Source organism: Dunckerocampus dactyliophorus, chromosome 8 (assembly GCF_027744805.1).
Source record: "Dunckerocampus dactyliophorus isolate RoL2022-P2 chromosome 8, RoL_Ddac_1.1, whole genome shotgun sequence".
Classification (NCBI taxonomy): domain Eukaryota; kingdom Metazoa; phylum Chordata; class Actinopteri; order Syngnathiformes; family Syngnathidae; genus Dunckerocampus; species Dunckerocampus dactyliophorus.
Window position 1 is genome coordinate 32,011,173 of NC_072826.1, and position 26,949 is coordinate 32,038,121.

At 44.4% G+C, this 26,949-nt stretch overlaps 1 protein-coding gene across 4 annotated transcripts in view; it reads right to left on the reverse strand.

Annotated features, from left to right (window-relative positions):
* Positions 1–3,561: 3,561 nt before the first annotated feature.
* arhgap46a (Rho GTPase activating protein 46a) overlaps positions 3,562–26,949 on the reverse strand; it is a 52,059-nt gene continuing 28,671 nt past the window's right edge. For 3 of the 4 annotated variants that reach the window (XM_054783685.1, XM_054783688.1, XM_054783687.1), the window contains 8 exons: positions 15,754–17,188; positions 12,179–12,839; positions 11,917–12,009; positions 8,663–8,736; positions 7,196–7,395; positions 6,155–6,246; positions 5,915–6,084; positions 3,562–4,252 (listed from right to left, as the gene is read on the reverse strand). In XM_054783685.1, the coding sequence (XP_054639660.1) occupies positions 4,058–4,252; positions 5,915–6,084; positions 6,155–6,246; positions 7,196–7,395; positions 8,663–8,736; positions 11,917–12,009; positions 12,179–12,839; positions 15,754–17,188 (2,920 nt within the window). In that variant the 3' untranslated portion in view covers positions 3,562–4,057. The remainder of the gene's footprint in view (positions 4,253–5,914; positions 6,085–6,154; positions 6,247–7,195; positions 7,396–8,662; positions 8,737–11,916; positions 12,010–12,178; positions 12,840–15,753; positions 17,189–26,949) is intronic. The other variant, XM_054783686.1, reaches the window with a different exon arrangement.

The window sequence follows — 26,949 nt, forward strand, 5'->3', positions numbered from 1 at the left end:
GTCATTGTTATATTTGTCCAAATAAAGGTACCTTTAGTTGTATCAGGTATTCAAATGAACAAGAAACTGAAGAAACAAGGATCATTTTTCCATGCCTGTATTATGGTTTCATGGTTTAATTCATCCTGAACATGCATATGAATCAAACAGTAGCACATCACATAGTACAATTCACAATTTTGCATGTTAGTTCTGTATCCGTATTGGCTGTCTGCTAGTAACTCATTTTTATTGATTAAATTGTCCAACCTGTTATGAAGTAGTTTTTCAATGATTTTGGAAAGTTGTGGCAATAAGGACACTGGTCGGTAGTTTATGAATTGATGTTTGTTCCCATTTGTAATAATTGGAACTACTTTAGCTCTTTTCATTTTGTTTGGGAATTGACCTGTCTGGAATGATAGGTTGCTAAGGTACGTTAGCGGTTGTGCAATCGCATTTATAACCCTTTTTATCCTTTCCATTTCTATTCCGTTGCAATTGTTGATGTTTTGGCTTTGAATTTATGAACAACATCAATGATGTCCTTTTGTGTAACGTTAGTGAGGAACATGGAGTTGGCATTCCTTTCCTCTACTGGGGGTCATTTGGGATCTTTGTTTCCAGTTCCGCTCCAATATTAACAAAGTAGTTGTTGAACTTTTCAACTACCTCATTCATGTTGTCATATTTATCATGTCCGTCTATGAAATAGTGAGGGTAGTCTGCTTCCTTAGCACCGTTCCGTATAATACTGTTTAAATGCCCCACGTTGCTCTGGTTGCTCATGTTGGTCTTCTTTAATAATTGACTAGAATATTCTTTCTTTCTTCATTCTTTCTTTCATTCACTTATTTTTCCTGCTTCTTTCGTGTTTTCAATGATAAATCTCCTATATCGTGTATTTTTCTATGTTTTATATATGTTTCCTGCTTCTTTAGTGTTTTCCATGATAAATCTCCTATATCGTGTATTTTTCTCCTTCCAGGCGTTTAGTAGTCCCTTGGTCATCCATGGCTGATTTCTCTTCCTTTGCTGACTCGATGCTTCTCTCAGTGGACAATGTCTGCTATAGCACTTCATATAAACATTAAGAAAGTTTTTATACGCCTCGTTCACATCATTCTCACTATATACACACTCCCATCTTGGTTTTTCCAAATCTTTCCTAAAGGAGCTAATACTTTCCTCTGGATGTGATCTCCTGAATGTCCTGATATCGTCCTTCTTTCTCTTTTTATAGTTTTCATTGTAAATCGTAAACACCGGAAGATGGTCAGTAATATCATTAACAGTCCACTCGTGTTGTTATGGAAACCATTGGTAAATATGTTATCAATTCATGTTGCGCAATGATCTGTAATCCTACTTGGCCTGGTGATTTTAGGATAAAGACTTAAACTGTTCATTGTATCTATAAAGTTATTCTGTTTTGCTTATTTGAATATTGAAATCTCCACATACAAAGATTATTTTTTGGCTAATGTCTGTGAATGTTGCTTTGATCCAATCCTCAAATACTTCAATGCTAGACTTAGGTGTTCTATTTGTACAACTTATTAGTACATTTTTACTTTTCTCTTTCCTGATTTCAATAGTTATGCATTTTAGAATGTTATCGATAGCAAATGACATGTTCTTTATCACAATTAGCAGCCGTCATTGAAACACCAAGCTAATCTTGTATGAAATATATAACACAATCATTTCAAATAAATACAAACTGGGATTTAGAAGCAGTGGCGGAGCGATGGGGTGGCCACCCCGGTAACTCTGACCACCCCACCGGCCATCTAGACAATTCAGGTATCAACTTATTGCCACCCCTATGTGAGTGATGGTCTTGCCTTGGCCACCCCAATGAAACCTTTGTATTTAGAATACATTTAAGATGATGGTAAGATGCCATGTGGACTTGAAAGAGCCATGTATGTACAACATGTTGGTAATTCCCCATGGTTAAAGCCAAATGTTCACAAACTCCCCAGATTTAAAGCTTAGTATATGGTTTTATATACTCTATATATACTGTATACAGTATTGTACCATATCTACATCACTTTCTCCAGTTGATTATTTTGTGTTGTTTCAAGTAAATCATGATCATTGCTTTTCAAGGCACCCAAAGCGCTTCTAGAATGAAGCGAAGCCATCGCTCATTCACTCCTCAGTCACACACTGGTGGTGGTAAGGTACATCTGTAGCTCAGCTGCCATGGGGTAGTCTGAGCAAGCATTCATTCATTCATACACCAGTGTGGGCAGCACTGGGGCCAAGGTGGGTGGAGGATAGAACCAACAACCATCACAATTCCAAAAAGAAAATGTAGAATTGAACAAAGCTTTATTTCCCAACAGTTGTTCCGTATTCATAGCAGGTACACCGTATACACGCACGTCGAGTGGTTTGAGTCAGTCCTATGTTCAAAAGGCAGGCGGTTACAAAAAACAAATCACAAACTTTTTCTTTGCTCTTTCCAGCCACTCAGCCTTCATTTGCATACGTTTGTAGTAGTGTTAATACTATTTACACTCTCTATGTACTGTACAATGGAACCATCAGACGAAGCTTCATCTACATTGTCATAGTGCTTGACCCCCTTCTCAGGGTGCGGACATGTTGATTTTTTAATCAGAAGACCTGAGCCACAACACACACAGACCACAAAGAATACAGAACACAAATGCAAGTGGAAGACTTCTTCCACAGTATCGTCATCATGATTGACTCATGAAGACGCAGATACACAAGTCTGTTCACCTTCACTTGAGTATTCACGGACAGAAAATCAAAGCTCTTCCAAATTTGTTTTCAGATCCAAAAAAAAAATAGCTTCCTTTGTATTTCCCCAGTTTGTGCTCTGAAACGTTCTTTGCATCAGTACAAGACCAGCCATCACACGAATGGCGACAAACACACACAGTATTATCAAGAAGATGTTGTTCCCGCATGCCCAAGCACACTTGATTGATACCAGACAACTTAGCATCAGCTTAATGCAGGGGTGTCCTAACTTTTTCCAGCGAGGCCCACATGGTGAAAAATGAAAGGATGCAAGTGTGCCGCTTTGATGTTCAGTAAACAACACATGTAGACATGCTAGGAAGCTCCAGCAGGCCGACACCAGCTCAGCAAACAGCTGCAGTTCACCTTTGGAACGGAGGTGAAATGCTACTCAAAATGAGGTTTCTTCCTTTATCATACCAGTTTATTCTTGTAAAATTGTGACCCTTGTTCTTCATTCGATTAGGACTTTTTTTCTTCATATTTTCACTTCATTCCCGTAAAATGACAGCTGAATTTTCCATTTCAGCTTCCTCTTGTAAATGTTCTTCTCGTAATTACAACTTTTATCTTTTAAAACAATAATGTGTTTTTCTTTATTTCCACATTGTTACTGAAATGATCATTTTCCTCATTTTACAAGTTTATTCTCATAAAATTGCACCTTCTTTCTCATTAGAAAACTTTTTTTTTTCTCTTAATATTTTGACTTTACTCTGGATATTTGGACTTTATTCCGATGTTATACATTTTCCCCCAACCTAAGTTTCCAAAAATTACAACTTTATTGTTTTTGTCTTTAAAAAAAAACAATTTTTTTTTTTTGTTGAATATTTCAACGTCATGCTCCTAAAATGACATTTTTCCTCCTCCTATGACTTTATTCTTGTGAAACTATGGCTTTTTTCCTTGCTAGATTACAACTCTTCTCTTCATATTTTGACTTTTGATTAATTTTCCCATTTTTGCTGCTGTTGTTTTTTTCTTAGTGTTAAATTGCATTTTTAGGCTGAGATGCGGGCCGCACTCTGGACACCCCTGGCTTAATGCTTGTAAATAGCCGGACTTTATGGCACAGCCGTAGTACTAGTTGCCCACTTTCGGTAGGAAACGGTCCATTTGTCATCGCATGCGTTTGTGAATAAGATTTCCTTGGCGGGAACACTGAGTAACTCCGTTTTAGTATCATTTGACAAAATCAACCCTCCGCTGATGCTTTTAAAAAGTGTCATATGTCAAGACTTTCCAGTGTTGTCTGCATGACTACGCCGGGGGGCGGGGGGGTGTTGTGAGTCTACACCACCCCTTCAATGAAACTGGTGTCCAGGTGAACTATAAGCATTCTCAGGAAGGACATCTCTTTGCGTGTGTTCTCAAAGATAATGCGCGGGTCGTCCGATTGGCACCGGAGGCAGTTGGGGGCCATCACCATGGCCAGGTTGTTGACATCCATCTTGGTTATCGCCACATTAGACGGCTGAGCAAACACCTGGAAGGATGCAAAAACAGACAGCAAATGGTGACTAGAGCTTAGCCTTCCTTACTGAAGACGAGTTCCATCCATTTCTATTTCTGTTGCGTGGAGACGTGGGTACACGCGGGTACACGTGGGTGCACGCCCCCGCCTGCACACACTTTACCAAACAGTGGCCAGCAAGTTCAAACAACATTGGAAATGTTTAACACAACTTGTTTGAGCGCTGCAGTGGAACCTGCTGATCTTGGCGCCCCTCAGACCGGCTGACTGACGTCAACATAAGCGGTTGTCGACCAAGTGGAAAGTAACCATTGCCTGCAAATTCACTTGCGACTTTGTCCAGGGACATAAGGAGACTTTGTCCAGGGACATAAGGAGTCTTTGTCCAGGGACATAAGATGACTTTGTCCAGGGACATAAGGAGACTTTGTCCAGGGACATAAGGAGACTTTGGCCAGGGACATAAGATGACTTTGTCCAGGGACATAGGGAGTCTTTGTCCAGGGACATAAGATGACTTTGTCCAGGGACATAAGGAGACTTTGTCCAGGGACATAAGGAGTCTTTGTCCAGGGACATAAGGAGTCTTTGTCCAGGGACATAAGATGACTTTGTCCAGGGACATAAGGAGACTTTGTCCAGGGACATAAGGAGACTTTGGCCAGGGACATAAGATGACTTTGTCCAGGGACATAAGGAGTCTTTGTCCAGGGACATAAGGAGTCTTTGTCCAGGGACATAAGGAGACTTTGTCCAGGGACATAAGGAGACTTTGGCCAGGGATATAAGGAGACTTTGGCCAGGGACATTTGCTAAGCTTCTTGCCTGTCTTAACTCCAATGGCGAGAAACGACTAACCCTAACCCTCCTATCTCAGGAGGGTACCGGACCATCGTGGTGAAGAGAGAGATCCCTTAATTTAACTCCCCATCTATGTCCCCACCCTCACCTATGGTCATGAGCTTTGGGCCCAGGTGAGGTGTTCCAGGCATGAAGAGAGAAGGGAGAAGGCCCGGGGAAGACCTAGGACACGCTGGAGAGATTATGTCTCACAGCTGGACTGGGGACGCCTCGGTGTCCTCCCAGTGGAGATGGAGGAGGTGGTTGGGGACCGGGAAGTCTGGGCTCCCCTACTGAGACTGCTGCCCCCACGACCCGGACCCGGATAAGCAGAAGAAAATGGATGGATGGACGGATGGGTGGAGGACATGCAAGAAAACTCCAAAAACCAGTGGGTGTAGAACCCCGGGTAATACTGCCATGCTTTTGTTTTGAGGCTTGTTTAAACTTCATGTGGTCTTCTACTTAAGCAGGCCCTGTTAAAATCAGAATAATCCTAATAATGATGGTGATGATGACACACTGGACTGGGATTGAGTTGTTGGACATCTGGCAACACAAGACTGAGCTCAGCTGCTTCCACTGTTTTGTATCCGAGCAGGCAGGTTAGTTTGAGGCTTATTTTACATTTTGTGTGTAATTGAAAAATTGGAGTTCCATCCATCCATTTTCTATACCGCTTCTTCCTCATCAGGGTCGCGGGTTGTGGAACTGAAATAGTGACCTTAAGTTCTAATGAGAAATATAAATACAAACCAGAGAAACCAAATTCCTGGATCCAGACGGTGGTCCAGATCCCCCCCCCCCATAACCAACCATTTGTACCGGTGTTACCTGTAGGAAATGGATGAAGTAGCAGAGCACCAGCCTGTTGAGCTCAGGCAAAGACTGAACCACTGCAATGGCGGCCACCGGGTCATCGCAGTTGTTGACACACTGCTTGTAGAAGCTGATGGGGATGAGCGGCTCCTCCAGCTCCCGGTACCACAGCTTCATCAGGGAGGCTGATGGAGACGCATTATTCATTATTATCAACACAAGCACCGTTTGTCACGTGACGACGTCACCCCTCACCGGGAACGTTGGGATCTGACAGGTTCTCAGGGATCCTCCACTGGTCCACTTGAAGCTTCAATGCGTTCACTTCATCGATGTCGCCCGGCACTCTGGGGAGGGAGGTGAAGCACGTCACTTACATGATGCGGCCACAAGAGGGACCCCCGGTACTATTTTAATACTTTATTTGGAAGCAGAGTCTTAGTGGGAGGAATTTGGATTAAAAACAACTAAATATAACAGCATGTGATTTGGGGGTACGTAGTGGGTTAGCGAGGTGTGTTCAGTGAAGGTAATCGCCAGGTATGTCCAGGCCGTCAGCTTCAACTCGGCTATGAAAGTGCCACTGTTTCACTTTCACTGTTTAGCTAATTCAGAGATGCCTTCACAATTTTTTTTTTGCCCCCGAGCGGCCATGGACAAATGAAATAGAACAAAAAGAACATTCCCTGATGATATTATTAATGTTGCGTGTTAAGTGAACAGACTAGTAGAGTATAGTGAGAATACGGTCATAAATCAGTGTTAACGTGCGTATTACATGCTCAGCATTATTCTGCCAGCGGTCCTGCCTCGCTCTGTTGGTGGCGACAGTGTTGCTTTTAGCAGTCAGAATCTTTTCAGAACTCCTCATAACTCTCCAGAATAACGACTTACTCATTTTTTGTAAAATACACCAGCCGGGACGGCAGTAGAATAACATGACGTCAAACGTCGTTTACGTGAAAGCGCACAAAGACGACAACCGGACTTGACAAAGTAAGATAACCACCGTTGCGGTACCGTTTACTTCTGCTTGAGGAATGTAGGCTTTGTTGAGCCACTTTTGCAGAACACCCCCTTGGAGAATCCCCCCAACAAACACGTCTGAGTGGGTGCACCGTACACACGCACGGACCTGCTTTGATGTGACCAGATCCAGAAGATGACCCCCACCCCCATATATATATATATATATACATACACACAGTACAGCACACAAACAAACCACTTGACCCCCTTCAAACTGTCTAGCTGTTGATGCTGAGGCATGAGTATGGCCGCCTTGGGGTGGCTTACCTGAAGATGCCCTCCGTCTGAGCCCCACCCAGAGCAAGAACATACTGGGAAAGTTGAACTTGCACCCAGGGCAAATTCCTGTCTGGAAAGAGTTCACTCTGCCTCTCCATGACTTCCTCCAGTGAGCTTCCAAACAGGGACGGGGTGACGATGGCTCGCCGACTGTGGTCCACCTCTTCCAAGGTGGGCTTCCGTAGCCCCTGGCAGGCGGCACAGACATACGAGAATGACAGATTTACGAGCTGACAATTTCAGGAACCATTCCAGCCATCACGGCCCCGTCTGCAGCTGCTGTTTATGTCCACCTGTGACTGTGATTACGTGTCCTCCTCTGTGTGACTACAAGGTGAGTAACACGTGTGGGACACAGAGTGCAACACAACTTAACTACACACTGGTGTCCCTCAAGTTTCTACACGTTGGAATTGAACCAAAAGGTCTGGGAAACACATCCCACCTCAGTGAGCATCTCAAGCAGGGGTTTACAATTTTTTTCCAGAGGACTGCAGAGTGGAAAAATTGAAAGATGCGAGAGCCACTCTGATGTTCTTCATAAAAAAGGCTAAAAAGAAGGAAGAGCGAGGATTGTAGCCTGTTACGCTTAGAGCTGTACACTTCCTCACCTGAACTTTCTTGTGGACTTCATCAGCAGGTAAAATGTTCATGAGACACCTTCTGTAATGTGCCTCCTTTAAACTGTTCCCCCTGCAACATGCCGTATCTAAGGAACCTCTACATTACAATCCTACCGAAACAGACGTCGCCTTTTTACTTTGCTGTGAGTTCTTTCTTGAATTCATTGCTGTTTTTCTTACCTTCCTTATCAAACTTCTGGCACTTGCAACTTTTTTTGCAGCTGTCCTAAATAAAAGGTTCCTCTAACACTCAGAAATACGCAGTGCGCTTGAACGCACCATCAGTGCTGGGCACAGTACTTGAAAGGAGGAAGGAAAGAGACGGATATGGAGTTGTTGACCGTTTATGAAGAAATAAAGCAAATAATAAAGATGATGAAAGAATCTGTTTGGAATCTGTCTATAGTGCCCAACTGGAAAAGAACCACCCTTCATTCTGCACTGAGACTGAGTCGCCAACATGTGGATGTTTGTTTTGGGTGTGAGCTTGTTAGGCGCACCTCTCGGCCGTACGACAACCCAGAGACTGTAGAAAAAACCCCAAACATTTGTGGCAAAAAACTAACGGTACAAAAACCAAACAGAGGTTCTACTGTATCTTGGAACTTTTTCTTTCCAGTGCAGCTTCTCTCCAAATGATCTGATTTTATTTTTAGAAGACGTCAGGGAGCTGCGGGCTGCAAATGTTTGGACAATCTGATCTAAAGCATTCATCGACATTCAGGAATGTTCCTTAAAACATAATGTTATGTAATAAAACCATCCTGGAACCGATTAATTCTTTCTAATGGGAAAATGAGATGGATTGTCCTACAACGGACTTCTGTTTTACCTTTTTGCCTCCCGTGATGGCCACCTTCTGCAGTTTCCGATGGCAGAACTTGGCGTACGTGCTGACAGGCAAGCCTGTTGGTTAAGAAAGGAAGGCACTTCACCAATGAGACCCTCAGGTGTTAGTTTACATCTTAAAAAAAGGATTAAAAACCAAGTGGCTAAAGTAAGACATGAGGCACGTTTCCCACAAATGTCAAAGCTGGTCGGGGAGGCAAGGAGTGGTAATTGGAGACACGTTGACAGCGTGATGCTAGCATACGGGGATTAGAGGAGGCCTGGTTGAAGTGTCAGGTTGACAGAAGATTTACTGCTCTTGAACAAAAGCTTTAGACAAAGGATCCGCCTACACATTCAACGTTCAGGTGATTCATCGCCGTGCACACGTGAAGGCCTCTGGGGGGGGGGGAGACAAACAAGACGTCTAATGCTACTCTAAGGTCAAAATCTATGTTACAAGTGCAACCATACAAAGTAAAAGCACGTTCTTTTTGGATGTCATGGATGTAGTTGAGCAATCAGCTGAAATCCTGACTACTTACTTGTCTCCAAAAAGGAAAACTTGACTCTTGGGTCAGGCTGTACCAAGTACATCTATATCATCGCAATCTATTCCTTCTACCGGGGTCTTCCAACACATCAGGCACCTGAACCACGGCCAGACGGACACGCTTACTGATGGGATGTTCTGGAGTAGCAAACATGTTCCAGCATGTTCCCTTTAATCACACTTCTAGCCAACAGGTGACTCCATTCACCAACCACCAAAACTGTTGCTAATGTGACTCAAGTCTTCCACAGTAGTTATGTCTGGTGAGAGCGCTAGCGTGGTAGAATTATTCATACAGAAACCCAGACGTGCTCGGACCCGTGAGAGTGGCTGAACACGGCCGATGTTCTATTTTTACCAGCAATCAAAGTCCAAAGAGATAGTGTGAGCTCATTGGACGTGAGTGTGCTGTGCCAAGTGGCAAGCGCACCTGCTAATACACGGCTGGAGATAAAATTACCGTAAATTCCGGTGTACAAGCCGCACCCACTAAATTTAGAGGGGGGGAAAAAACAGCTTTGTTCTTATATAAGCCGCACGCGTCCACATCATAAAATGGCATGTTGTGGCGGGCACGAGTCCGTGAGGACCAGGCAGCTCTTTATTTGACAGGAGCCAATCATGAGCTATGAAACAAAGTCATAACGAGCTTGTCAACCCATCGGAAATGGCAGCAGGTCTGACTCACCGTGTCATCTTAGACTTATATCATCAACTTAACACTCAAAAGGTATACCGAAGAAATATACAAACATGGACCAATACGAGTTTAATATGGAAACCTCGCCCCCAACATCGTGAAGTTTTCCCATAATACATTTCGTTTGCGAAAACCATTTCATTGGAGGAGCACAGAACATGGTGGATGGGGCTACAGCAGGGGTGGGCAAACCTTTTGATTCGCAGGCCACGTTGAGTTAAAAAATGTGGCAGAGGGGCCGTCTATATATAGCTGGTCATCAAACAGAACGCCATGCTCGCTCACGGTGCAACTAAACAAAAACACAACACGTCCACAGCAAGTTGACGTATCACATCAATCAACTACTACTACGAGGTGGGTGATCAACAACAACTAAGTGCCAAACATAACACCTAACTTAAAACTGTTGTTTCCAAATGCCCGCAAGGCATGCTGGGTATTCCAGCTGCAACAACAATATAACTCTGAAGAATAAAACATTGGCTATCAAGAGTATGTTAACTCCTCCATGTTTACTTCTCAGATGACCGCCTCAACATATTTTGCAATCTAGCAAAAAATGTGACAAACGCAACAAAACGTTGGGTGACCACAAGCTACCCAGCATGCTTTGCAGTGGGAATAAAAGGGTGCTTTTTGGCATGTGTATTGTGTGTAAATTGTTGTTTGTATGTCCACCTGGTGCAGTAGGTCAGCTACTTTGTGAGTTGTGTGTTGACATGTTGTGTTGTTTGGATGGCTTTTTTCCTACAAGATACAGATTGTGTCTGACTATTTCGGTGACTCCACTGTGCCACAATAGCACTGCAAGTCATGTTGCCGGCTATAATTTCTATGTTAAAGGTTTAAAAACAATGGAATTTGAAAATGCCCGGTGGGCCGGATTAAGACGTTTGGCACACCTGATGTGGCCTGCGGGCCCCAGTTTGCTGAGCGATGCGCTAGCGGTAGCCAGAGGACCCAGAGCCCAAAGCCCAGAGGGAAGCTGACATCATTGCAGAGCCACAATGAATACGTTGTTCAGATAACGCAATACCGTGTGGGAAAACTTGAAAATGTTCATTTTTTGTATTTATTTGAAACTGATATTGGGACATGTTTGTATATTTGTATACACACCTTTTGAGTGATAAGTTGCTGTGTGATGAATTTAGTGTTGTTTGTAAAGTGTTCTTTGAAAGATGACACCGTGAGTCAGACTGTTACGTTGTTACGATGGTATATCGAATAATGACCTGCGCTTTCCAAGCTGGTTGTGAATGCACCGATAGCAAGGGAAGGGCTGTCGTTTCCTCATTGACGCGTGAGGGGCACAGTATTTAAACAATTAGTAGCAGTTCTGAAGTAAAGGAGATGTCACGAGATTAGAATTTAGCCTCACAGCTGTATAAGCCGCAGGGTTCAAAGTTTATACAACGGAATGTACGGTAACTAAAATAGGGAACATTTAAAGAGTGTGTGATGCTGCTGCTGGTTACCAGGCCAGCCACCTGTTCACACATGCAAGGCAGACAATAAAGTATGTTTCAGCTCCTCTATCAATAAAGGTCATTATAGCATTTTTAAACATGCTGACATTTCTAGTTAGCGACAAGAACACTGGTTAGTGTTCTGGGGTATCTTCATGATGTCTTAGTCAGCACAGAGCAGCGAGTGAGTCACTGCACCACAGTGTGAGAGGTCGCTGCTGCAGAGATGACTGCGGGCCTCACTGATGACATCATCGTCATCCCCGTCGGCAGTGTGGATTCCTCTACTGAGGCCGTGTGCCGATAAGAGACCACTGATTTGATTCACAGACAGTCCATTGAGAGCAAACAGAACCCTCTGAAATTCTCATCCTACACGAGTGTGCACGTGCATCAGAGCGGCTTCATCTGATGCCGTGCGTCTCTCAACAGGCTTGGTTTCTAAGGGACTGATTGCGCTGCTTCCCGACCCAGACGGTACAACATTTGACATAAACGGCAAGTCCCATTTCCCAAAGATGACGTTCACGTACCTTCTTCGTCCTCTGTGTTTTGTTTACGCTTTTTCCTGGATTTTGAGTTCTTCTTTAATTTCACTTCCTGTTGTTCCAATATGAACTGAGTCACTGTGAAAGATAGAAGACAGTGAAGGTCATATTTCGGCTGGTATAGAGGTCACACCACAGTTACGTAAACATTCAGTGTGAAAAAAAAAGGTCATTTGCGGCTCACATAAGTAAAGCTGACTATCAGACAAGACGGGGACTTTTAGAAGGGGAAGAAAAGGTGACCCACCGTGTTGCTCAGTCTGAGACTCACATTTCTTGTCGCTGGTGGGCTCCATGTGTCTCTGGATGTAGCCTTCCAGGTAACAGCGGAACTTAGGTGACGGGGCAAAGAAGGCCAAGCTGACAGCCATCAGCTCCCACCCTGCCGCCAAACTTCTGGGGCTGGCGTTTCCCGTTGTCTGCCTCACCAGCTGCACGTACAGCTCATCCCGCAGGCCCGGCATGTCCCAGCACTTGGTGACTATGAGTAGCGCGCAGTGACGGCGGTCCAGACGAGACGGCCTGTCCCCCATGTAGGTCTGGACCAGCTTGAACATTTCGCAAGCCTCCTTCCTGATGGCGCGGTTGCTGGTGACGAGCATGGGCTTTTTAATGGAACCTCGATTCCAAGATAGCATGTTGGCGATGGAGACCCGGCGCCGGAACAGGCCTTGTGTGTGCATGTTGAGGTGCTTGCTGGCCCAGTCCTCCATGCCCATGACTGGAGGTGGCGGCTGGCGCAGGGTGGCGTAGGAGAACTGGTAGGACGTTTCCGCAGCTTTTGTTCCATCAGATCCTTCTCGGTTTTCATGGTTGGCAGGCCGATGTGGGCCAAGAGATGCACTCCGTCCATCCACCAGGTCTTTCTTTCTGTTCTCCAACTGAGCCTGCTGTTCAAGGGTGCCCACCTACAGGAGAACAACGTGGGGTTAAGCAGGAAGGTTCCGATTCTGCTCCATAGCGCTGGTGCTTAAGGGGAAATTGTTGCAAGATCTGCATGTAAGTTTTCTTCTAGGTATATCCCAATCCAATCTTCAGGATTGGGATCGGGTGGGGAGCCGCTGTATTTTGAAGATCAGACAATATCGGCTTCTGCCACGAGATCGGGCAGGTGAGGTAATGCGCCTCAATGCCAGTTGCCACTCGACGGCAACACCACCATGCAGACATGACCGCCGTCTACCGTGGTGAACTTAGTTTCATTTTGGATGTCGGATATTGGGCTCCAGAGCTGCAGCGGTAGTTCCCCCTCAGTGTGCGGGGGAAGTGCTGCTCTAACCGCTGGTTGTTGATACCAGGGACTATCAATAAATTACTATTGTGTTGAAGAGAGTTTGTTTAAAAACAAAAAAAAGTCATATATTCTAATTCACACCACAAATTGATGTATAACCATGTCACATGACTAGTCCTACCCTAAAAGTATTTTGCACACCTATTTTTGCAATTTTATCTTTTATTGGGTGGACTTTTATTGGCTCTTTTATTGGATTAGGGAGCTGACTCACAGAGGTTTGTTCCAAAAGCCAAACAATATTGTTGCTCATGTTGTGGAACAGTAAAGGCCATTCATTCTTTTTAATGCTATTTTCATAACCATACTCAATTCCACAAATTCATGTTTGTAACACAATCTTATTATTAAAAAAAAAAAAATTCTGTACCGGATTGGGTCGGTTCAGATCGGCAAGACTATAACAAAAAATGGATTGGAAGCCAAAAAATGCGGATCGGGACATCCCTATTTCCTTTGAAAATTAAAAAAAAAAAAAAAAGTATAGTCTCAGCAGCAGGTGACACGCTAGAGGCACTTGTTCAAAGCTCTACCCCACCCACTAATGGACCCATACAACACCAGAACTCAACAAGATCTGGTAGTGATCCCTGCGGTGAGGTTTATGACCGTAAGGAGCACCCATGCACCTGCCTCCACAGAGAAAGCAGTAAACCAGACAAATTCTCAAGCAGCCATAAAATGTAAACGTCAGCCAGAATCAAAATTCGAATTTACCAGCAAACATAAAAACGGATGGCTCGTCTTCTGAATTGTGTCCTGACGTCATGTGGAACACTTCCATGCTAAACTTTGGTTGGACTTCTACTTGTGTAGTTTCTCAGTCTTATCTGAATGTCAGGCTATTGCAGATGCGGCAACATGCCTCCGGGATCAAAACGCCACAATAAGTGGACTAATGCTGTAGCTCATAAAGAGTAATGGTAATTTGATGGAAACGTCTCAAATTGAAATATTCTCAATGAACCAGTTCAATCAAAAATCTTGCCACAAAAAGAGAATGCTCAAATACGGCATTCATCTAGCTCCTAACTAGTGAGCCATAATCCTGGTCAATGATCTGCCAGCAGGTCTGAGGAACATTCCAGGACAGACTTAGCAGGGCCTGCCTGGCGGTGTTTGGCAGTGCACAGCCATGCAAGAGCTACATGTGACAAACAAGGCTTGGTGCTAGCCTTCCTCTCAACAATTTTGCTGCCAAGCATGGACCATATGGACCACAGCGTCTCTCCTTCCTGAAGGAGGGAGGCCATGTCCTGAATCTCTCTGGTCTGGCTTGGACCCCAGATGCCCAAGTATGGAGCTGGCATAGCAGTATAGAGTACCAACAGAGCAGGACAGATGGAAGATGACAGGTAATGCCGGGAACATGGCCACTATGATCTGGACAGGCCAGACTGACAATCCAGGAGATATTTGGTGGTGGGGAGAATTACTCACAAATGTTGTTTGTGATTCTTTAAAAGATCGAATAGTGTTACGTATTCCTCTCTTTTCATGCTTCTCTTGAATCGACACTTTCATGGCACATGCTTGCTGCTACTAATACAAATTTCACAATGTGACAAACAAAGCCTGCATCTTCATTTGAAATATGCTTTAAGATCATGGATTGTACTAAATAGTCATGTGTTAGGTTACAGTACAGCTGGACTCATATATACCATATATGTATATCCCCATATTCTTTAAGCAAAGTGAGTTTAGACTAAATCAAAGCCAAATATGCGCGTCAAGTTGTTTTACTCAAATACTGAACACAAGGATGTTTTTCACATTTTTTCAAATAGAATCTTTTTTATAACCAACCTTCAGCTATGCTCAAATCCTCAGCTAATACCAAAAGGGAAAAAAATGAAGGAGTGCCCGGTTTAAGAGGACATTTTCAAATGTCAGCAACTGAAAAATACTTGACATTGAACAGTAGTATTATTAAGTAAACATTGTTAGAAGACACAAGCATGTCTTTATTTTGTGGCAGGAACACCAACCTGTCAAGTGCATCAGGCTTAGCAAGGGTCTGTCTGACTTCCTTGTATGTTTGTGGTAGAGCTTGTCGTGCTAAGTAATGGCGATATGGCAAGTCCATCGTTTTCAGCAGGTTTTTATCACCCTTTTTTTCCACTGTTTCAACGGGGACCATATCTTAGCAATGTGATAGGACACCTCTTTATGATAGCACACCACTTTGCTTTTCCTTTTAAAAAAACGCATCAGGAGCTCGTATTGGAGTTTAAAGGTGGTGAAAAAGATTTTTTGATGCTCTGAATTGGCAGTACCTCCACATTACTGAGCTACCGCTTATTCCTTGCTGGCTCTTCGACTGAAGCCACCGGGCTTCTGTGGAGATACAGTGCAAATCCAGTCTATATCGACATCAACGATATGGTCGGTTTAGATATCGTGCTCCAAGTAAATGTTGATATTTTAAAAATATCAATATATCACCCAGCACTATATGTACAGTATGTTTGTGTTTTATTGTGAGAATGGTTTGACTGCATAGTTTTGGGTGTGGTGGGGCTTACCTGAGAGGGCGGTCCTGGAGTCTCAGGTGAAGACAGGCTGGCTTGGCTATGAATGCTCATCTCCAAGGTGTCAACTTTTTCATACGGCCTTTTCTGCCGCCCTGGTATCTCCAGAGGGGTCAGCGCAGCGCTACCCGCCTTGCTTGGAGAGCGGGAAGCCCCAGTGATGTTCTCTCGGGATGAGCACCCGCTGGCTGACGCGCCTCCCCCTCCTCCGTACCACCTGAGTGAGTCTGCAGGGGAGCGTGTCCGGGATGCCATCACTCTCTCGCCTACCTCGGGATCCGGTCCCACTCTCACCTCCCTCATAGTGTTGGAACGACTCACTACTTCCCTCATCTCAGCCATCAGCCTCTCATTTAGGGCACACAGCTCCCCGCTGCTGCCGACCGACCCGGGCCGGACTCCGGCACCTCCCCCGGGTCCCATCCTTCTCCTGCTCTTCCTTCTCAGACTTGGAGAAGGCCCGGTCGAGTAACCAGAATCTTGATAGTTGGCAGTTGCCTGTGGTGTTGAAGAAGTGAAGTCCTGTGAAGCTTGGCTGCTCTGCCTGCTGTGTCGTGCCTCCATGGCGCGCTGCACTGTAGCCTCCAGGACTCGCCAGCTCTGCTTCTTATCCAGTGTACTTGGGCCTGGGGTCACCGCTTCCCTGTCCCTCAACTGGCCTCGAACTTGGGGCAAAGAATGAGCCTGTGATTGGGGATGTGGCTGAGCCTGAGGCTGGGTTGGGGCAACGTCTTGCCTAGAGGTAGGTGAGGGGGTGCGTGTGGGTAGGGGGGAGCCAGATAGGAGCCCCTGCTTGGGGTCTACGTTGATCATATGTTTGATGCACTCCAGACCAGCTGGGCTGTAATCAGACGCAGAAGGATTTCTTCTATGTCTGGAACCTGGGTGAGGTGGAACAGGGTGCTGGACAAGTCTTGGTTTCTGGAGGCTATGGGAGGGTGTCAGGCGAGACAGTTGTTGCCCATTGTAAAGGTGTGCCCCTTCCACCTCCATGTCTATTGGGGGTTCGTCATATATGGGGCAGTCTGTAACTGGCTCGTCATAGATCGGGGCACTGCAGCCGTATTGAGGGGAGAGTGGGCGTGGTGTGCTGGTCTGTGACCTGTGAAGGACTGGGCTGGGGTGACTACTGTCTGATGTTAAACAGAAGCTGCCATTACTGGCTGTTCTCAGGTGATGGGCCTGGCGTGGGTCAGCTGCCGCTTTGCCGGAGGGGGCACTTTTATATCCTTGGGTGGAGCTTAAGCATCCTCCTTGGGTCTTGTTGCTGGATGGGTGGGGCGTGAAGGTGTTGGCTTTGTTGTGTGCATTGTGCTGGGCTTGCTGCTGCTGCGAAGCTGGGCTCGGCTGGCTCCGACTCATGCTGTTCACCTTTACCAACATGGCCGCCTTAGAACCTGGTGCAGGCTGCCATCTTTGAGGGTCATCCCTGAGGGAACGATACGGTGCAGAACAGCACGTAAATGATCATGATTGGGTTGACTGGAATGATCAACATGTTAAAAAAAAACACAGTAAATGTCCACATTTGTGAAGACATCTCTTTTTCATGTAGGTAAAGTTAACTGGCAGGCCCCAAAGACGCGTGGCCCCAGAGAAGTCAGGATTGGAGTAGCTCACGACTGAGAAGACCTTTGCTCTGTTCCAAAGGTTAATTCGTCTCCAGTAATCTGCCATCAATCTGGTCACTCTGCTGTCTGTTGCCTTCCTTTCTTGTGCCGCCTCATAATCTTCCCTTGAAATTAGGATTTATCATTCCTCCAACGTGCCCTCTTAGACCAGCTCTTCAGCTGAACACGGGCATGGCTAAAGCTGGCAAGGCGTGACGCAATCTCGAAATACGTACATACGAGTCGTAACTGGAACACAGCAACAGACTTACCTTCATTGTCTCCGCCTAACATTGATGTGATGAACTAAAACAAAGTGGATCACCTCCTGTCGCGTTAATCCAAATGGAAACGCTACTTGAGTTGCGCAGCAAAGGTTCAAAGGCTTCCCTTTTCCAAGTGCACTACCAATCTGTTGAGAGTTGGACTCTAACAGCAGGAAGAGGACGCAAAGGGAGGAGGGAAGAAGGCGGAGTGAGGCCCCCCGCCACCCCTGCTTATTCCCACCACATCTCTCTGGAACAATGCTGAAACAATTCCCTGAAGGCCCAAAGTCCAACGGCAAACTTCCTTTAACCCCCCCAACTAAAATGTGGCCCCCTCTTGCTCTCCAACTCAACTTGGCTCAGCGTGAGGAGAGTCGCACCACAACAGTTTGAACGTAAACAAGCTCTCATCTTCAAACGGTCCCATAGATTCACCATGCAAGCTCTGCCTGTAAACAGCTGGGTCCACGCCAGCTGGCACGGGACCAAGGCGGCCACGGCGCCAGAACCCTCTCCCCACTGACATCAGTCAAGACGGTTTACTGCCTGACACACAATAGGACACAGACACGTGTGAAGACAAGAAGCTGTCTTCTTGGGGGGGGGGGGGGCTGATAGGCAGACAGTTGGAGGTCGCCGTTTGTACTCTTTTAAGCACTGTATGTTTTTTTTCTCACTGTGGGTCATAGTATGAGGTGAGACCAACATTGCCCCCTTGGCAGTTGACACCCAGCTGACCATTTTGCACCAGTTTGCCAAACCCTAAGCAACTCGCACCTGGAACTTCAAGGTTCTTCTTCTGATTGGCTGACAAACAACAGACCTCACAGATGAAACCACAATCATCACATTCCTCTTTAAAAAAAAAAATTCAGCAAACACATCAAGCATGAAACAAGTCAACTTCCGGGGGGGGGGGGTTCATGCAATGGCCAGTTGTGAAAAACATGAACCTCCCTTCTGTGTTCTTCAAGGGTGGATGAGATTGATTTTTTGCATAAACTGACCCCGAGACAGTCGTGAAAAACATTTCCTGCAAGAGGAGAATCACTGGTGGATGGGAAGAGGGGGGTTCCTTTCATGCTGCACAAACAGGCTATGTTTACACCCTGCATGTATGACAAGGGCATGGGCAAAAACTTCATTATAGGTTGTCTATGATTTACCATCATTTTCTTAAAAACTCAAATTTTAACACAAAAAAACATTCTTCCATGTCAGGGGTGCTCACACTTTTTCAACCTGCGAGCTACTTTTAAAATGACCAAGTCCCAAAGATCTACCAGCTACTACGTATAAAAATAGAGAATATATATACAGTATTTATAAAAACACATGAGTAGGTATTGTGTATTATGTAGGTTATACATGCATATCAGGGGTGCATGCAAGTTACAAGTCAAAATGATCTACCTCTTTCTATAAAACATATAACATATATCACATCTACCTGGTAAACTTTGAAAAACTATTGTAATTATTCATGATTAGTATTTCACCTTTTCAAAGTTTACAGGTAATCAATGGTAATTCTATTCAATATGGCAATAAAGGTAATCAATAGTTGTGTACATAAGCTGAGTACTAGTAATATGTCGTACGTAACGCACGTCATGTATTACATCCAGTTAGCATTTGCTATCAAACATTAGCCATACACAAGAATGGAAAATGATGATGCAAAACACCATGCAGCCCAAGTCAAGGCAACGTTTTCAAAAGGTTTCAGCAACGGGCACATTTTCCATTTCATCCTGAAATAATAGTTTAAGAAGCAGACGTGTAGAAAACACTGATTTCTGTGGTGGACTTCATGACATCGAGCAAAGCCAGTAAACAATACACTTTTCTTTCTACGTAACTAGACAACTACAAGTCCACACATAACGTTTGTTATAGCTATAAGCATCTTACCACTCAGCTAGTCTATCCATAATCACAATAATAAAGATGAAAGTTGCTTCTCCTTGCAAGAGCGAATCAGGAGGGGAGCTTAATGTCAGCTGACTTCTCTCATATGACATCTATAAAGTGTCGTTTACACCGTGGACCCAAACTACCTTGGCGATCTATCGGTAGCTCGCCATGGACGTAATGGGCACCGCTGGTCTGTTATTCCAATATGTTCATGCAAACTCTGCAAACAGTGGAACTTTTAAACCAACCTAATAGTGATGTCTGATAATATCAGCTAAAGTTGTCACGATAACAGAATGTCCGTAGTCCACTACACTCCATGACAGGATAAAAAAACAAAAACAAAAACACAACGCATGTATTTTTAAATTCACTACTTACTGCAATTAAAATACACTAAAAGATGAAGCACAGTGATCTTAAAGGGATAGTTGGGATTTTGGTCCCACAAGTCCAGTTCTGATTGGATTTACATGACAAGGAACGCAGTTCCGCTTAGTTGCTGGGGTCACTTAAGTAAAGGGTTTGGCTTCTCAAAATAATATGCGTTGAAAAGAGTAATACATTTGCATCACAAAAATGCCTCAAAAAAAAATTTGTCTTCCGCCGTATCCCTGCTCACTGTCGCCTGTCCGATCTTGTGTATGTGACAAAGAAGCAGCCATCTTGTTTATGTGTGTGTTCCAGAGCGGAAGAAGATGCGAGCGTGGTGGAGCCGCACACGTCTTCAACTCTCACATGTGTATTTACAACTGGTAGTAGTAGTAAATACAATAACAGACACATACAGCAGAGCACCGATGGATAGACGGCTCTCATACACCACAAGGACGCACAACACAATGCACATTCATATGCTGGTAAAAAAACTTAAAATAATCCTTGGTAGGACAACACATGAAGATTCATGGGGAACTAAGATGTGTAGCCCAAACCCCCAAGGCATGAGCCCTATGGTTCACCTTCCTCTAGAATATTGACACACGTTGATGGATATTAGCCCGGAATTTAGTCTCTTGTTCATCTGTATCACACTGTGCTCAGTCAGTAGCTAACTCCAGCATTGTACTGTATATATTGTATATAGTGTATGTCGTGTACATAGTGTCGTGTCTTTGATCCCGATCCAAAGCCATCAGTCATCTGGAACACCACTTGTATCTAAGTAAATAAAGTATGATTACAAAGTCCTAACCAAAGAAAAGTGCAATGGTGAGAGAAAACTAAAAACGGCAAGAAACTGGAGCAAGAGCAATGTGGGAGTGAGGGACACCAGAGAGACAAGAGAGGAGCGTAAGGGCATGTGTAAATGAGGAGGGGTTGGGATTAGTCGTGGGAGAGTGCAGCAAGGGAATGAGCGAGAAAGCCGGCATTCCTCAGAAAGCTTTCAAGGGGCCTCTGTGGCTGTGTGGTGGCTGTGTGGGGCGTCTCTGACAATGCATGGCTGTGCCATCGTCACGGAGACGCCCCTGTAAATGACAAAGACAGAGTGCAAGGTGGGGGAGGACAGAACTGAGGCTGAACCTGAATCATCAACCTGCACAGTTGGTCCAACAGGCTCTGATACAACACCAAACAGTTCTGGACTTGGTACTCACAAGGAATGGCAAAAAGCTGGTGGCAGCAAGAAGCACATCAATTTACCACAGGAAGTCCCATTTATTTAGAAATGATGAATTCAAAGAGATAATCTTCCAGCAAGAAAGCATGTATTCACACAGATATATGCCCACAGCACCAGAGACCATCTCCTTCATTCAAAGCCCTCACGTGGGCATGTGAGGCCTTCAGGAATCAGTGAAATATGGGATGAAATGAAGTTAGCCTTTGGGAACCTTGCATCGTAATCCGATTGGCTTCTGGGGCAGCAAATCAACTTAACTTCAATTAGTCTCAGCAGCTCTGTCTGGCATTCACATACTACTATATTACTACTAGATTTTCGGACATATGCATGTTCGAAATAAATTAAACCGAACCAAACCAAATAATGTCACATACGTCAGTCACTGCTTTGAGTGTTACTGTGATCAGGTCGTAAATGACGGCATTTACCACAGTGATTGCTGCAGGTGTTGTCTGCCTCTCCCTTCTGTCCTGCTTATAGTATCCTTTGTTGCAAAACCATCCACTGAGTCCCCTTAGCGGAGAGGTTTATGGATTTGATTTGTTCTTAAATATGCACCCTGGGAATAGTGGTGTCTGAAAAACAGTGGTTATTATGAACATTGGCTCTCAAGGAAGAGGAAATGAGTTTGCACAAGCCAAGCTTTTGCTACACAAACACCTCAGAACCCCGTCCAAACGGGATCACTGGAATCTACCGTATGTGTGGGAAGGAAACTGAAAAAGACAAAAGGGATTTTCTTGAGGACAGTTTGGTATTTGTTATCTTAAAGGGATAGTTGGGATTTTTTGATAAGAAGCCGTATGACACCCCCATCAGCAGTGTAGCACATTAACAGTGACTCCCCTCCCCACTTGGTCCCGTGAGTCTGGTTCTGGTGAGAGATCTGTAAGGGAAGGTTGGAGCGTGAGGTCAACAGGGGGATCGGCGCAGTGTCTGCAGTAATGCGGTCGCTGTACCGGACCGTCGTGGTGAGGAGAGAAAGCTCTCAATTTACCCCCCCCCCCCAATCTATGTTCCCACCCTCACCTATGGCCATGAGCTTTTGGTCGTGACCGAAAGAAGGAGACGGCAGATACAAGCGGCTGAAATGAGTTTCCTCGGTAGGGTGGCTGGACTCACCCGAAGAGATAGGGGGAGGAGCTTACTCATCTGGGAGGGGCTAGGACCTGCTGCTCCTTCACATGGAGAGGAGCCAGTTGAGGTGGCTCAGGCATGTAGTCCGGATGCCTCCCAGACACCTCCCTGGTGAGGTGTTCTGGGCATGCCCGGCCGGGAGAAGGCCCCGGGGCAGACCTAGGACACGCTGGAGGGATTATGTCTCACAACTGGCCTGGGGACACCTTTGTGTTCTCCCGGTGGAACTGGAAGAGGTGGCCGGAGACCGAAAGTCTGGACGTCCCTACTGAGACCGCTGCCCCGGGACCCAGACACGCGGGAGAAAATTGATGGATGTAAATAGTTTATATTTTTGGCTTGTTTTTTTACATTTCCAAGACACTGCTGGAGAGTCATCTGTCCTGCAACAGCTGAACTGACACACCTCCATCTGAGCCAAGATGTCTACCAGCTGTGCATGTCTCTGCTGCCAGGGTGCAGTCGTAAGAAGTGCCAAGCTACACCACCCAACAGCCACTGGTATCATATTGAAGGGCTAGTATGAAGCAAGACCCAGTCGACCTGCCTCTGGAATTTGAAAACGCATCTGCACCTCTTTTTGTGAGGGTAGATCCTATGACAGCATAATGTTAGACATACAGAAAATGGTCGCAGGCAGTCTCAATGACAAACAGCCAGCAACAGAAGAGAATAAAATAATGAGTCAGCACACCGATGGCCACTAACGCAGCATGAGAGAGGTGTTCCCAAGTAGAACGCATAAACTTTCAAAGACAGCTCGACCAATTGGAGACCAAAGCCCTTAAAACATACAAGAGGACGAGGAAAAATATAACAAAAACCTAATTTGTGATTATAAACAGGCTCAGAAATTCATGTGGAAAAGGCTGGAAATGAGCTAACCACACCAGAAGCACAAAGATAAAAAAAAAAACATAAAACGTCTGTACTGACATGCTGCAGGGTGGCGACAGATGGAAAAGCACTGCAAGACATGCGTTGTGCACATGTACACGATGTGTGACTCATTAAGAACATAAAGACATCAAGTTCTATCAAACCTTGTTTCCTGAATGAGCCCAATGGTGGTTACTTCTACGTGACTCAGTGCCAGACAGTCAAGCATGTGGAGGGAAGCTTGCTTTCTTTTGGCTTTTTACACTTTTGCTTCCTTACGCACACACACATGCAAACACACACGCACACACACACATACGCACATGTAATTCTTGATTTAAAAAAAAAAACAAAACAAACCTCTGTGTGCTCAAGGGAAATTCAAGGGTGCGTTCACACTTGTAGTCTGGTACTCTTGTCCAGACCAAAAATGAAAAACGACACCTGGTGGTCAGTTTAGTGAGGACCCTATCATTTCCACGTTAGCGGGATCACAAACGGAGATGCAGAATTGGCCAATAAAAAGTAAATCTACTGTTAAAAGAGGAATCTCGGGGAAATTGACATAATGTGAATGAAATGCTGTCATTGAGAGCAGAAGGACCGCTCAATCGCGGCGGAATCTCATCACAGACACTAGCTCACTCCTCCTGAACTGAAATGTCAAAACAGCAACCTGAAACGTTGGCAAAGAAACTGAAGAACTTCTCTCTTACGGAGTGTGAATGGACGCTAGCGGGGTTAGCTTAGTTTAGCAGAGCATGCTAGTGCTGCTGTGTGTGCGCCACTCAGGCTGCATGAGTGCGTTTTACCGCTCGTTAATGCAAGCGCTGGCGTGGTGCAAGTTCTGAGTGAGATAAGGACGAGAGGCACGTTTATTCTTGTTCCTAGCTCGTCTTAACCATCAGCAGACATTCACATTGTGTAAACAAAAAAAGGTTGTTACACAAAAATATCTTACATTTATAACACAATAACCCTAACCTTAACCACAACGATAAGTTTGTTGAGGAGTTTGCGTGTGCAGAGGCTGACATCCTATTACAAAAGTTAGCCAGGCTACATTAGTTTCTGAAATACTGGTAAAAATTGTCCAATTATGTATTGCATCAATACATTTTTGAATGTAATTAAACAGACCTTGTATTTACCGTCACAAAAGCACACGCTCTATGCTGGTAAAATATATGTAAAAGGTAAAACAAAACCCAGAATTTTAAAAGATAAAACGGAAAAAAGGGAATTTGGGTCAAAATAAAAATGGATAGTTCGGCTGGCGGTCACACTTGTATTTTTGTCAGTGGCCCAAATAATGCTCAATAAAGCATATACAGTACAATGGCGTAATTTGTACCAGCTGAGATGTTACAATGGGGATATAAATTGCGACGGCTTAGTCCCGTTTGGTCCTGGACTGCATTCACACTTGACCAAACGAAGGGTACTAGTAGAGCAAACATGAAAAGAGTTAACGTATCCCAAAACCAGTCAACAATTATGGAAGGGTGTCAAATGTCACCATCCACGACTGCCCAATGCTAATGCTGCGTCATGACTACACTGTGTTCCAAATGATATTTTTCTGATTTTACTAAATAGTCAATATAAATGAGAGTCATCAACCTTTACAGTGCAATTTGAATGTGATTGAACACCCCCCCCACCCAATGATAAAACATGAAATGCACTCTTCACATGATTATGCACAACAGAGTTTCCAAGCATTTCACTGCTTGTTAAGAACCAAAAATGGTCATTTGTTGAATTTGCAGCTAAGCAGCTTAGGAGATCATATTTGCTGAAAGCAGAAGCTATTTCAATCACTAACATTTGAACAGGCCAAGTTCCATGTTAATATACCGTAAAGCACCGTGTATAAACCGCACTTTTTTTCCACTGGTAAGAAGCAAAAAATGGGGGTGTGGTTTATACATGATGAGAGGTCTGTGACCAGACAGAAATTGACCAGCCCATTTTAGAATAGCCGTCTGTAGGTCAGACCGTTGCTTCGACTTTAGCGCCCTCTGCTGTACAGTTGCTGAAAATGCTTGTGTATGCAACTAACTTATCTGACGGCTGTCTGTATTTTCACACAGTGAAAGGATCTCGATATACACTGAAGCTAACCTCAGCTTCCAATGTCAAACACAATACAACATTGGAGTTTATTCAAATTCACACTGAAGCAATGCAATAAAACAATAATGGAGAAAAAGAGAAGCAGTGAAAGATAAGATATCAAAACATCTCTGAAAATTGCAAATTTCTTTATTTTGATTTGTTATTATTATTATTATTATTAATCTGTGCTTAGCCATAATATTAAAGATCTAGATGCCGAAGTTCAGATTTCTTCTTTCTTCTTCTTTTTGAAATTACTTAGTACCTTTACGCATGTTGATTTGAGATGAAAGAGTTGGCAAGCATGAACTAAAAAAATTTCCACCCGCCATGAGCCTGAAAATGGGGGTGTGGTTAATACACAGGTGCGGTTTATACACGGTGCTTTACGGTAAGCTCACTTCTTTCATGTAACCTTCACAATTCTTACATTCAACTTTGGAGTTTTTGGAGCGTTTCTGCTTGAATTTCTTTGCAAGATGTCAGAATAGCCTCCCACAGCTGCTCTTTTGTTGTGATCTGCCGCCCACCCTCATAGATCTTTTGCTTGACGATGCTCCATAGGTTCTCAGTTGGGTTGAGGTCGGGGGTAAAAGGGGGCCAAACCGTGAGTTTCTTCTTTTATTCCCTTAACAGCCAATGACAGAGAGGTAGGTATTCTTTACATCATGAGATGTTGCATTGCCATGCATAAAGGTCATGTTGGTTCTTCATATTGTACCATGGAAGAAAGTGGTCAGTCAGAAACTCTACATACTTTGCTGAGGTCATTTTCACACCTTCATGACCATACAGGGCCTACCAGCTCTCTCCCAATGAAAACATGAGTCAGCCACCTCCTTGCTGACATGACAGCCTTGTTGAGATACGCTGGTCGTACTCTACTTCATACATCCGGACCACCTGATGTTGCATGGGCCTCAACAGTAAACAGGATTGTGTGAAAATTCATCTTCATGTATTTCTTGGTCCACAGCAAGCGTTTGTGCTTGTGAGTATTGGTTAGCGGTAGCCAAATAGTAGATTTATGCATGACTGCAAGCCTGTGGAGGATCCTACACCTGGAGGTTGATGGGACTTGAGAGACACCAGCAGTTGCTGCTTTGATCTCCTCATTCCATACATTCGTCTGGCACAAAGCTTTCTCATGATGCCTTTATCAGTGCAATCAGCCGCAAATGTCTTCACCGTACCAAAGTTTTTGTGAATGTTTTCATGCCTTGTCCCGGGCATTGCAATACATGTCATATTTTTGGTCAGCAAATTCTTTCCCATTTTGCTGATAATGCTTCATAATGTAGAACATCATTTTGAAGTAGTTTTCTTTTCATTGGTCTCAACTGTGACAGTTGTCCCAGATAGATATCAGTAATCCAAAAGAGCCCCAAGACACAATGCCACTCATCAATTTCATTGAAAAACACAACATACTAAAATGTTTACAGAGCTAAATGAGAGGGCAATTAAGTCATTCTAGTGTTTCGAGCATCACCACACAGCTATTATTTGACCAGGGGAACAACCAGGTTTAGTTTTTGTTCTTTTTAGTGGTTCATTATACAACTATGGACAGCCCATAAGACTACAGACAACTTCTGAAGCCCAAGCGAACCACATAAGCGGTCTTACACCA